Here is a 13199-nt window from a genome sequence, read left to right on the forward strand (position 1 = left end):
TCTAAAAAAGAGTGTAATCAAATCTGTGGTGCATAAATCTGTGCATAGTGACAATGGGAAGTTTTGTGTGATTCTTCAGGCACTAATCCAAATGCTGTGTATCCTTTACCTGAGATGTTCATGAAGATTTAATAACACGCTCTAAAGCATATTATAACTGGTTGATGAAAATCTACTTTGCCCTGTGTTGTTCCATAACTAATTGAGTGCCATCAGGAAGACCCCACAATTTGAGGTTTATATTGAGATCAAGTATTTCTTATGTATAAAAGAAAAACACTGAGTACTGTTCTGTCTGGAACATGCACAGCAAGTTGTATGGAAACAGCCAATTCATCTGGTAAGGGAAAAGGTCTATGGAAGCAACAGCATATGTATTCAGGGTTCCCCAGAGATCCTTCTGCAGCATCAGCAAACTTGAAGACTGTTTGAGTGTAATGTTTTTGTGTGTGTGGGTTTTTTTTAATTTTTCACTTAACTTTCAGTAATGTAGCATAGTTTAGAAAATACGTAACATCGAGGAGAGATGCAAGTAGTTTTCTGCAATATTACATTCTCAGAGCTATGAAGATAATTTAAACATCTGCTTTTGGCTTTCAGTATCCATCTGTACTCCATGTTTAATCAAAAAATCAACACTACAGCTTATTACAGAAGCTAGTATTTGTGCTGGATGAAAAGCAGGCTGTTAAAAACAAACAGGAAAACAGGAAACCTTCCCAGAAGTGGCAGCTGAGAATCTTCTGTCCTTCTCCCTCTTTGGTTCACACTTCTAAAACTTAAATCAAGATTTGCACCAGCTTCTAAAAACAAATTTTCTACTACATAAGTATATTTCTCTTGTTGTTTCAGATTGTTTTTCTATGAAGAAAATGGTAGTATGAACGTGTAATTTTTATTAGGTTTCTCATTCCCTGTAAGCTCTTCAACTTCACAGAAGACAAATCATGCAGTGGGCTTTGCTTGAAAATGAATGCACATGAGACTCCGTCCCTTACACGTTGGTATCTGTGCCAAGGGGTGAAGCTGCTATATCTTTGCTCTGGTCAGGGTGTTAAGAGGCTTGGGTTTTAACTAGGAGATCCTTACTGTTTCATGTACATTGTCTTAGTTAAATACAACTGAAATAAACTTAACAGCGTAAAACCAGTTGCCTGGAAACCTTCCATGCTGTGTATGTATTTCTTTCAGGAAGGGTCTAGACTGGTTTCAGCATTTGATATAATTTAAATGTTTGTATTTGTTCTTTTGCCTTCCTTTTTTATGTGCTGTTAGCACATAAAGTGCCAAATTAATAGCCCTATTGCAATGGAGTTTGCAGCCAGTACTGTTTTTCATGCTAAAGTCCTTTGAAATTACTGTAATTGTGAATCTTTTTTAGCGAGAAAGCAAAGCCTGTGATGGTGGGGAATTCTGACAAAGCCTTGGGCATTTCACTATACCAGCTGCTTCTTATCTGACAAATAAAGGACCACGCTGAAAGAAAAGGCTTATAGCTATTATAAAGCGGATTATATTCAGGCTGGTTTTATGTTGAAGAAATGTTCTGCAAATTGAAATCTGTTTTGGGAAGGTTTGTTGTTAATGTTTCCACTTTAATGTGTGAGTAAGTGGTAGAAAGTAATTTTGCTTTCAAGGAATTGAGGAATTGTCTGGCTTGACAATCTCATCTCTTGAGCTGATACGGTTCACTCTCTGTCTTGTTTTCCACTACAAGCGTACAGTGAATGAGAGAAGAGGTTCTGGTGTGTTTCTCCAGTACTGTAAAATCTGTAAGACAAAGGCCTTAATAAATGTTTGCATATCATCAAATGTGTTTTTTGAGGAACATTAGGCTTACGATCCATTTTAAAATTAAGATGGCGAGGCAAGTGGATAGCTGTGGGTGTTCCTTCCTTCCCTTTTCAAGTGTTCATTGTTTGTGGCTGGTTTTCTAACTGGGAAAGAGGAACAGAAAACCAGGATCTTGTTTCCTTCAGTGATTGCAGGGTACCTTCTTATCTCCGGAGATGAATTGAGTGGAGGGTATCATATTCTTTTTAACATTTCCAATTGCAAGTCAGTCAAGACTGTGCCATTCTTATAGGTGTTACTGAGAAAAGGACCTCTGTTTAGGAGGCTGCAGCAGCCTTGTTTTGTATTACTTGCTGCACAGCTGAGGAGGAATATTGTTACAGAAGCTTGACTCCAGGAAAAGGTTTGCAAAGTAGGCTTCAAACTGCTTTGCCAAATTTCCTATGCATATTCTGTGCATTGGTGTATACTTACTGTCTTTCTGCTACAAGGAAAACATTTCCTATTATAACCTTTGCTGTTAACAATGTGGACTATTTTTTTAGTGCAGTGTATGCCGTTCTTTCCTTGCTGTGGTACTCTTTTCATATGAGGCAGCTGTTGCTTTTCTGTGGTTGCCATAAACTTCCAGAGTGTGACTCTTCTACTGTAACTCTAACATATTTTTTTTCCTTTCTTTTTATAACAACCAAAGTTTCAGTCATTTCATTGACATCCAAAACTTTGCGTAAAATTCAGTACATTTTTAGGGTCTTGCAGTAGGCTTGTAATAGCTAAGGGCCCTGCAGAGCCATGCCCTGTCTGTTCTTATTTCTGCATATCCCTAATTCAAGCACAAACTACCTCTAAATCTGCCAGGACACTTAAAAGCCTTTTTTTTTTTTCTGACAAAGAACTCTTGCTCATTTAGTACAGGTTGGCTCTTCTGTCGTGTTTTGTAAATGAAACCGTATTCTGGAAGTGCACGTTTTACTCCCGTGCTTAGTTTTAAGAAGGCTATTGAGAAGAGAGAACCCTTTAAGATGACTTATGTTATCTTTTGCTTTGTCCAGGCAACATGACTCCTTAGTGCATTTCTGTATGTCTGTTTCCCTTTCTGGGACATTGAATTCAGTTTACCTTCTAGTGCCATTACAGGGCAGGGAGGACGTAACAATGTCCTCTGTTTTGCAACCTATTTCCAGTCACTGTAAGACAATGCTGTGGTCACATCTAAGATGCCAAAACCCACAGAAAGCAGTTGGAGTGTTTTGCTTCCCTTCAGAGGCCTTTTCCAGATTTGATTAGCCTGAACGTTCAAACCATCCCTAGGAAACACTTAGAGCTTGTTTTTCTTTCTCCATTTCCTCTTGTTTCTATTTGTTACTGTTTCTTTGCTTTCTTTTTTTCTGTATTTTTCATTTTTCCATCCCCATCTCTTCAGACGTTGTGTCTTAAATGAGTAGTTATTTAAACAAGTAAAAGAAGGTGAAATCAGCAGGTTTTTTAAGGCTGACCATGCTTTTAAAAAGTGCAACATGGAGTTGTTAAAGGGGAAAACACTGCTTCATCTTCAAAAGCAATTGAACTCTCCAAAAGATACCAACCATAACAAAAGTTGCAATGCATTTTTATTTTCTGTTGCTTTTGTATATCACATGGAATTATGTGATATCTAGAGGTGAGTTTCTGGAAGACTGCAGCATATGAATAAATACTACAGTCAAAGTAGCTTTTAGAGTATCATGATTGTTGAACTAATGTCCACATGCTATTATACAAGCCGGTGACCTAAGTAAGCTTCAGGAGATGGTACAGTAAAGTGTTACAGTAGCTCAGTGATTACTGTTAGAGATTACAGTAACTAAAAAGTAATTATCTGATTCTCCTGATCTTTTTCTTCATTTTCTCTGTAATTTTCTTTGCCCTTTTCTTCTGCCTTTCCTTTTTTCCCCTCCTGTAAAGGTACCATCTCTTCAGGATTTGGGAAAGTTAGATTGACTCTGTACTTTGATTATACATTAAGATTAAGGGACTTTTAAAACTAACTGGACTATTACAGATCTGCACTTTACTGTGAATTAAAGTTGCATGGATGCTTTCGTTTAAAAAAAAAAAAATAGAACAAAACCCCAACCCCCCACCTTGTTAAGAGGGTCTATAAACGTTGAGTACTAGTGTAAATATGCAGAAAGTTAATTTCAAAGGTAAATATTTTAATAAAAGGATTACAGTTCTGCACTCAGGTCTGCAGAACACTCCCAAATGAGCACAATGATCACAGGTTTCCGTTTTGTTTGAAGCCTTATCTATTCTTCTGTTTCTGTCCATCTAAAAATGGCTGTGCTGATAAATGTTTTAGTAAGAGGACCCTCACATGGCTTACTCGGACAGCAGTTATGCCTTGGTGCTTCCTCCGTCTCTGTGCTCCCTCTTGGTGTTACCAGCAGGCCTGCCAGTTACCATGGCCTGTGTAAATATAGGTGTGGTTTTTCCCCAAACCGTTTACCTTTTGAAGATGCAGTATTTTCCTTCTTGCTTTGAACTAGATTTGAAACGTGAACGTTACCTGGCTGCAGATAGCTCTGAGGGCTCTGCCTACCTGTGTATTGTGCCTGATGTGTTATTCTTAAGCCTTCTACTTGGTTTTCCCATGTCTTTTATCCTAACATGAATATCACAAGATGCCTCTTTCATTATAATGGTAGTCTTCGATTTGCTTTCTGTCCCTCACTGAAAGATCAACTGGCCTAGGATTAGTTATTTTGAATGCCATCAAAGATACAGAAGTGGGATATAAAGCTGTGTTCATTAATGTAAAACTGAGAGGCACTGGTTTTAGAATTGAAATAATTCCTGTTACTGTCATCTTGCTTCCCTCCTCCCTCTCTCCCTCCCTTCCTCCCTTCTTTCCTTCCTTTTTTTGGAAGCAGTATTGTACTTAAGGTCTGGTATTGGTACCATAGCTCAGGAGCAGGTAATGTAGCCTTATTAAATACTGGAAACAGAAACAGTTCTGTGGTCTCTAGCTTCGTAACCAAATTTAATTCTGCCATTTTATAGTCTAGGCATAATCATTATCAGGAAGTAACAAATATATGTAATACTTTTGTATCTCATTGTGACAAGATGCAATTACTTCCTGTTTATCAATAGCCAAAAGAAAAGGCAGCTCAGATATGTTTTGTACCTCTTGGATCAAGCAATAACTCTTGTGAGGTGCGAAACCATTTATAAATTGATTTGCCTTGGTTAGCTGTGTTTTGTATGTGTTTTGGCCTTTTTTTGTCATATGTTCTGTTCTTTTTATATGTATAAATAATTTTTGGTTTTGTTTGAGTCCCTGCCTGATGCTCTGGAGCTAACCACCACACAGGCTATTTGTAAGACTCTTGGAGGGCAATCCTTCAGAGTGCTGAGGCAGTGTTTGCTTGCTACTGTTCTCATGCTTTTTCTTTATAATGTTTCAGCTCATCCACCATATACCATGTGCTTTAGAGTGAAATTCTACCCACATGAACCCTTGAAGATTAAAGAAGAGCTCACCAGGTAATTTTTTTTTTAATGTGTTTGTGCATTTAATGTACATCGTTAACAAATTCAAAATAAGAGTTTGTTGCATAGGGTAAGGTTCTCACTATGTTATAATACTAGAGTAGACAGGCGTTTGCCCTACTGAGAGCTTTTTTATTTATTGTGATACCTGTAGATATTTAAAAGTTTGAGAGGACTTTTCTATAACACAGAGGGGACTTTTCTATAACAGAGAAGCAGTGATGCTGAAAAACTTTTAGAAAGAGAAGCAGTGGTTAAATGATTGGCTAAGGACTATCCTGACTCTTTCTGGGAAAGAGTTGTGGTCTTGAGTAAGTTCCTTTTGTGTCTGAGGTGTTTGGGTTTTTTTAGGGTGAATGAATCTGTTCAAGTTTAATTCAGGTGTGGCCCTGGCTCTTTCAACAGGAGCATGGATAGTCTCACTGAATTTTCTGTTGTGTGTGTCTTTAGGACCACAAACAAGAAAGTATTTTTAAACTAATGATAGACCTTTAGCAAACTGATGTAGGGGTGCAAGATATTTGTGTTTTTAAAGTACAGCTGCTCTGGAGGTTAAGAAGTCTTGTTACTTACATTGGAATTTTCCAGCTTATGATGTGAAAACACAGCTGTGCAACGGATCAGTCATACTTAACAATGGAAATTTGTCCTTCTTATTAGCCATTGTGAATATTCTGTTGCTCCGGGTGTTTTTCAATAAATGCACTTGGTGGAAAAAATGTAGGAAAGTCACAGATCTTTTGACCTCTACACCAGCTGTGCAGGACTATATACAACTCACCGTGTTGCTAGTCAGCAGCTCATACCGCTGACTAGTAGTTGTGTGGAAGCACAGAGCGCCTGAGTGCTTGTTATCTTGAGTTCTCCATTGATGCTTTCCCCAAGCCCTGCACATTTTTATGCTCACAAGTCACTTCATGAGCGGGAGTGATCCCCTTATCCCTGGTCTTATACTGGAAGTTTCAGGAACAGCTCACATTCTGCTGAATGGTAAGTCTGTAGTTTGTACAGAGCAGCTGGAACATGCATTTCATATTATAGCTGTTTATCTTGGGTCTAGCTGAGTGAACAGGTTGTAAGCCAGGAAGTCAAGGGATTTTCATTATTTGTTAGTGTTTGTCCTTGGATGAACATTTAACTTTTTATGAGCCAGAGTATCAACTTTGTATAGACTTCCCTCATTCAAGAGCCTTAATTAATTGATTTTTTTTTTATACCTGCTTCAGTACCCTTCCAGGAGAAGTTTTGTTGAAAAGCAAAGCACCTAGAATTTGCTCACTGACATGTATTGTGCTGTCAGTATGTTTTAGGCTTTGCTAGAATATTTCAAATTATTTTTTTCAGTCAAGCAGCTGTATAAAAAACTGTTTTATGGTCTTTTATTAAAACTAATACTTTTAAGACCTTAAAAAAGAGAAATAATTTCTTTTTTCATATGTCCACCTTGTGCACGTGACACCTTTTTGTATCTGATCAGCTTTATAGTTTCCTGATACAGCTATTTGGGAAGCTTTGTCTCTGCCCAGGTCTCTAACACAGTAACAAAACATAGAAATCATCCTGGAACAAGGAAGTGATGTGTATTCATGTAACTCACCTCTGAGAATTTGCTTTTTCATCTGAAGCAGAGGGTTAGTTTGCAGGTGACACTCCAAATTGGCTTGAGTTAATTTTTTTTTTCTTGAATTGCAATGATTGGTGAAATTCAAGAAAGGGAAGGTCCATTAGTATTTGACTGAGGGCAGACATGAAACCTTGACAGCTAGTTGGCTTTTTGGTAGATTTTGTTCTGGCTCTGCTGTTTGCTGGACAATCACATTTGTTGCAGTGTGTGCTGAAGATGATTTGAAAATAAACTAATAATATTGTCCTCTTTGACTTAAACGCTATCTGTATTTCATAGCTGTATATGCAGTCAGCTGAGTCTGAGTAACTGTGCTTTGCATTTCTGCTATTCTCTGTGCCTAACTAAGCATGTCATAGAGCTGCTCTCTTGCTAGAAATCTGATGTGTGTCTGTAGTCCCCATTTAGATAATGAAATTAAGATACAGTAAGACATCCTGTCATATTGTCATACTGCTCTTTGGTTCAGAATATTAATTAACCCTGTCTAAATCCCCCATGTGGATTATTGTCGATGCAGTCATTGTAAAAGCTTTATAGGAATAAATCTTTAATGAAGTACCTTAGAGACATCAAAGACACATACAGATGTTAAAAAGAGCTGGTTTTCCTGCTCTTCCATAGCAATATCTGATGCAAAAAAAATATCATCTATTCAATACATGAAGCTCTGTGTGTGTGGGCCAAATGGTTTGATTTCTCTGAAAACAGTGGGTAGAAGTACTATTCAGGATGTAGATATCGCTTGCAGGAATAAAACAGTATTTGTCGCCTCAGATTACTGCTGCTTCATTTCTATCTTACCTTTGGTATGCTCGTCTGGACTGTTATCCTTTAGTTAGTCTGTGGTTTTACAGGTGGAACTATTTTCAGGAAATTAAGATGGAGAATGATATAGCTGAAGTTAGTCCTCTGCCTATGATATAGAAAAAAACCCCATAAAAGCCTGAAAATGTGTGTGTGCTGTGTGTTTAGAGACTAGGAGTGCCTTGGGCAAAGGATCATGCCATGCACTTGCTTGTCACTGCATTCGGTTCCACTGCTAAGGATGCCTGTGCATACCGTCAGCCATGTTGTACCATTCCAGCTGCATACTTTCATCTTCCCTCAGTTTAATTAATGAGCACTTCCATAACTATGCTTTTGAAATAACACCAGTGCCTGCCTCTGGGTGTTAGGGCACTTTGAGATATTACTGCTAAATAGGAAATTTATGGACTCAGGACAAAAGTTCTGCCTCATGCTACAGAGGGAGGTTCTGTGTGGTCCTTGGTCGCTGTTTTCTCTACAGTCAGCTGGTGCTGGGATTGTAATTCACAAATAACTTCAGTGGCCATGAGGGCTGTCACCTTGAGCTCTCCTGTTTCTGTAATGACAGACTACATGAAACCCAACTTGTCAACAAAGTCCAAATCTTAACGCGCTTCAGTGCTTAACCTTCTTTGCTCATCTCCTTAACTTGTGCCAACACGGATTTAGAAGATCTGTCTTTAATTTTGGAAATACTGTTTTCTTGGTGGGGCAGTCTATTTGGTGCATTTCAGTTGTTTTTCCAGAGACCGTGATAGGCTTGGTGGTGAGAGGAGTTTTGCTTTAGCTATGTGCGTGGAACCACGTGCAGAAAAAATGATACTCCAGAGCTCACTATGATGGTCAGGATTATTCTGCTGGCAGGGCGTGCAGAGATGCAAAATTTCCGTGAAGTCAGTTGTAACTACAGAGGTCATTCAATCTGCAGCACACACAGCATCCCACTGCACTCTCTGGAAAGCACAGACGTTTTTGTTCTGTGCCTCTCCACTATTCTTTGATCAGCGGTCAAAGCCCTGGGAGAGTCCATAGCTGCGAAAGCCTGAGATGCTGCATGTGAACAGAGTGGGAACAGTCAAAGGAGTGTGAACAGATGGATCCAAGGACTGGTCATACCGGGGTACAGATATTTTACTACGTTACTTCTTTTCAGCATTCTTGTTTAGGTAATAAATAAATCAGTGTTCTTTCTCATGTAATAGAGCAGCCCAAGGCCTCACGTGTTCTTTTCTCCAAATTCCTACATTATACTGTGTATGTATAATTAAAATGAGAGAATATAAAGCCGTTTGCGGTCTCAAAGGAATGATCTAAAATGCTACAGATAATACTGTGTCAGCAGTAATCCATGATTACTATAGAAAAAACAGACCTAGAAGAGGGCATGAATAAGTAGGTGATGGAATTAACCAAGGATGGATTATTTCAATCAATTTTTATCATGCCCTTTCTTTTCTAATCCGTATTTCCTAACCCAAGAAGCAGTTCTTCAGTCACTAGGCTGTTACAAAAGTGTAATGAGTACTTTGATACAAGAAGAGCAGATAAAAAAATGTTTAATTAGAAATCATATAAAATGACAAAGACTTGAGGTATGTAAACATGGCAAATTCTAAAGCCCTGAGTGAGCTAGCTCGGGCAAGGAAGAACAATGTAGCTGCATGCATAACGTGCTTGACTAGTCCTATTTCAAACAGCTGTATTTGATACTGACTTGTGCTGGAAGAGTCGGTTACTTTTCCCTCCAGAAACGAGAGGCCAGTTGGGGCTGTAGTGCTCCAGCTGGTTGTTAGTGCTTGAATATCTTAATATCAAACCATTTATGTGCAAGTTGAAAAGTCTTGCAATATGTTCATCCTTCCAAGGGTAAGCCAGTATGATGTAGGACTGTGCTGCTGAAACCTGTTCCAGGCATCATTCAGGAATACCTCTGCTGCTCTGGATACCCAGTCCTGCTTTTCTTGAGATGTGCAATGGTAGCTATGTTTTGATGCCTCTGCAAGTCAGCTTGTCTGTTCTGGCTTTCTTAGGGCCATATTGGCAGTTGGCAGGTGAGTTTGTTGTTTTAATAGTATTGGACTCACAATCATGTTGAATAGCATAGGTCTTAAAAATGAATGCGAGTTGTTGCAAATTATGCTTGGTGCAGGCAGGCTTGCACGTAGCATTTGGGGCAGAGAAAAAAATTATCCAGGAGAGTCCTGGGTGTTTTGGTGGAGCTTGTGCCTGTGGGAGGAGACCTTACATGTTCCAAGGTCCTCTTGTGGTGCTCTGAGGGGAAGGCAGGAGGCGCTGAGAAGATGCAGTTCAGCTGTGGAAGCTTGCAGAGGGGAAGCTATTCCTGTGCCGTAGTGAGGCTCTTATGTACCCAGCATCCAAAATAAAGCTTTTCCCTAACCACTCCTTTGTCCTCATTATTCATCAGTGAAATTAGTTCTTGTATAGCAATAAAGCTTTTTTTTTCCCGTGTAGCCAGTAGTGTCAAGCAGCTGGCTGGCATGTTAATTTTTCACATTTTCCCTTTTCCCAAGGAAAGACCATACACTGCAGTGCAGGCACTGGCCAGTTCCAAAGCCAGAAGGACAAACCCCCACACTGCTAGTTGTAAGTGGCAGTCATGATCCTGATCACAGAAATGAGAGATCTGAGGTTACTGGAAAGCTGTTATTTAAGTGATTTTCACACCTCCACCCCATGGCAGGAGAATGGACTATTTTTTTCTGAGGGAGTAGTTTTGATGTTTGTTTGTTGAGTTTTTGGTTTGGGGTTGTTTTTTTTTTTAGTGTGTGGTGTTGTGGTGGTTTTTTTGTTTAATTTGATTTGTTTATTTGGTTTTTACATTTTTATATATATATATAAAATACTATGAATCCAGAGCTTCTCTGATTGTTTTGGCCATCTGTGGGAGACATAGGTTCAGGATGGAGTTAAGGGATGCTACTACTTCTGTTGTGTTTGAATACTTGGCATCAGTACTTCTCTCCAGAAGGTATAGAACAAGGAGAGAGGTTCTTCCTACAGCTGCCTGTTAACGCAAAAGACAGTCTTGCATTTTCCCAAGTAAGGTAACAAGGTAGTTCCTGCTACTTACAGTCTTAGACATTTTAAGAGAAATAGATTTTTCTTTTTTCCTGTGTTTGAATGTGTTTTGAGGACATGATTACTATGTACCTAGTTCCAAATTCCTCTGCTAGAATTTGACTTTTATCTGAGTAGGTGGATTGAAAAGCAACTTCTGTACTAACATCACTGTGGCACACATACTGCCATGTGTACCTGTTTTACAAGTGCTGTGATGGGTTTAAGCCATGCCAGTGTGAACAAAACTTCCATATTGTTCCAGAAAAATAAGAAAACAAACAGATCTCTTTCTCATCCAAATTCACTAAAAGGTTTCTGGAATTATTATATTAACAATTTTAACAATTACATTCCTGCATATTTATTTTAGTATTATTTTCTAGATCTGTTGTTCATGAATTTGTCTGATCATTTATATATTTTTTTTTTTTTTACTTAGTAATACTGTTTGTCTTCACAGCCTCCTGAGGCAGTTAGTTTACTACCTGCTGCATAAGGTATTTTCCTTCATCTGCCTTAAGCAATTCCCTGGATTTCACTGACCTCCCCTTAGCTCTAGTATTACAGAACTCAGTGAATAGCAGTTCTGTGTTTGCCTTTCCCACTACCCTCAAGATTTTGTATGACTCACTTTTATTCCCCCTCAGTCACCATCTCCCCTTGTATGGGAGGCTCCACCATCTCACTCATTTGAGTTTTCTTACCTGTCAACCTCAGTTATGTCCTACATAGGATGGATGAACTAGAGCTAGGTTATACATTCAAGATGTGATTACACCAAGGCATTAAATAGTGGCAGACTGCCCCTCTGTCTTGTTCACAATATCTTCCTGCATCATGCCCAGCATTTTATTAGCTTTTTTGGCTGCTGCTGCACTCTGAGTTGATTTCAGGGACCTGTCTGTAATGACTCCAAGATCTATCTGTCACCCCTGTGTTTTGTTGGTAGCTAATAGAGTGATGGCTTTTCTTTTAATTTATAAGATACCAAAACACTTCTTTAATATTAAGTAGATAAGCAATATATTTCTAGAGAATATAATTATTTTTTCTATTAGCTTTTTTATCTAGGTGGCACTGTAAAAGCATAGAGAAGGTGTTTTCTTAGTTGTGGCATTACATACATTACATGTAGTAGTTGATGTTTAGGTTAGGTTCGTAGACTTTGGCAGGAGATTAGTGCTTTTGCAGTGTACTTGGTGATATCTACTGGAGAAGACACAATGTGAAGTTAGTATCCAGAATAATATACATAAAGAACTCACAAATCCTGCTGGGGGAGGAAAGCATCCAGTCCAGGAATGCAGTAAATACATTCATTTGCACTCTGCTGCCCTGCACCTGAATATGCACAGCAGCATGGGAGAGAGCAGTGCAGTCAAAGTCAGACACCACACTGAGACAACAATTTTTGAAACGTTGCTGGATCTCCTGAGGTGACCATGCCTGTTAGCTGGAAAGACTGCAACAGCTCTGGGAGAAATGCTTGTTACTGGAATAAAAATGAGTGAAGTGACCTGAACACAAGAAAAAAAACCACTACGTGGACAAACCACAGAGTTTGGCTGTGGGAAAGCTTTCTTGCCTCACTGAACATCTTAAAATAGATAACTAAATTGACTATTAAGCAGTTAGAAACATCATCTCTGGGGGTCACAAAGCCTGCTTAAAAACAAGAATAGATACTGCTGACCCTTCATCTGCAGTTGCAGGAAGGGCTTGGCTAAGCTCGAGTTGTCCTCTGTATTGCAAATGGATAATGGATGAAAATGAGGTTATTCCAATGATAGACATTCGTGAGTGTAAGCACTGAAGCATACATTGACTAGCTTGCTGGTAAGACTGAGTGCTTAGGGCTGTAAATCAGGCTATAAAGTTGTGCCAAGGCCTGGAAAAAACAGCTGTGGTGGAAAGACATGAGAAACAGCAAAATCAGATCTGATATTGCAACTTATTTTTCTAAGTGTAGCCAATCTGAACTACATGGATAACCCTTACTGAATTCAGGAGTGAGGTGAGCATTCATAGGTTCTTGCTGAACTGGGACATAAATGACTCTGTCAGGATTACAGGAGGTGTCTGATGTTGAGCCAACCTTTGGTAAAGCTTGCGACACTGGTGTTCGGTCCATTGTGCATGCTTCTCCTTCGTTTGAAAGAACTTGTCTTAGTCTTGTTCCAGACTGCCCTTCTTACTTTGAAGATGAACAGAATCCCGTGCAGGTTGTTGTGTTAGCGGTCTCTGAAAAACACAGTCAGGCTCTGATTCTGCTCTGCATGCATCTGCCCTTCTAAGTGCAAGTGCTTCCCTAGCGTCCCAGCTAACAATTTCTCCAGTCGCCACTGTGAACTATGCT

The 13199-nt window shown here is 39.1% G+C and overlaps 1 protein-coding gene across 1 annotated transcript in view; it reads left to right on the forward strand.

Moving 5' to 3' along the window:
* FRMD3 (FERM domain containing 3) overlaps window positions 1–13199 on the forward strand; it is a 138468-nt gene that overhangs the window by 81131 nt on the left and 44138 nt on the right. The window contains exon 4 of the mRNA XM_040580567.1: window positions 5244–5322. Within this exon, the coding sequence (XP_040436501.1) occupies window positions 5244–5322 (79 nt within the window). The remainder of the gene's footprint in view (window positions 1–5243; window positions 5323–13199) is intronic.

The sequence above is a fragment of the Falco naumanni genome, chromosome Z (assembly GCF_017639655.2).
Source record: "Falco naumanni isolate bFalNau1 chromosome Z, bFalNau1.pat, whole genome shotgun sequence".
NCBI classification, from domain to species: domain Eukaryota; kingdom Metazoa; phylum Chordata; class Aves; order Falconiformes; family Falconidae; genus Falco; species Falco naumanni.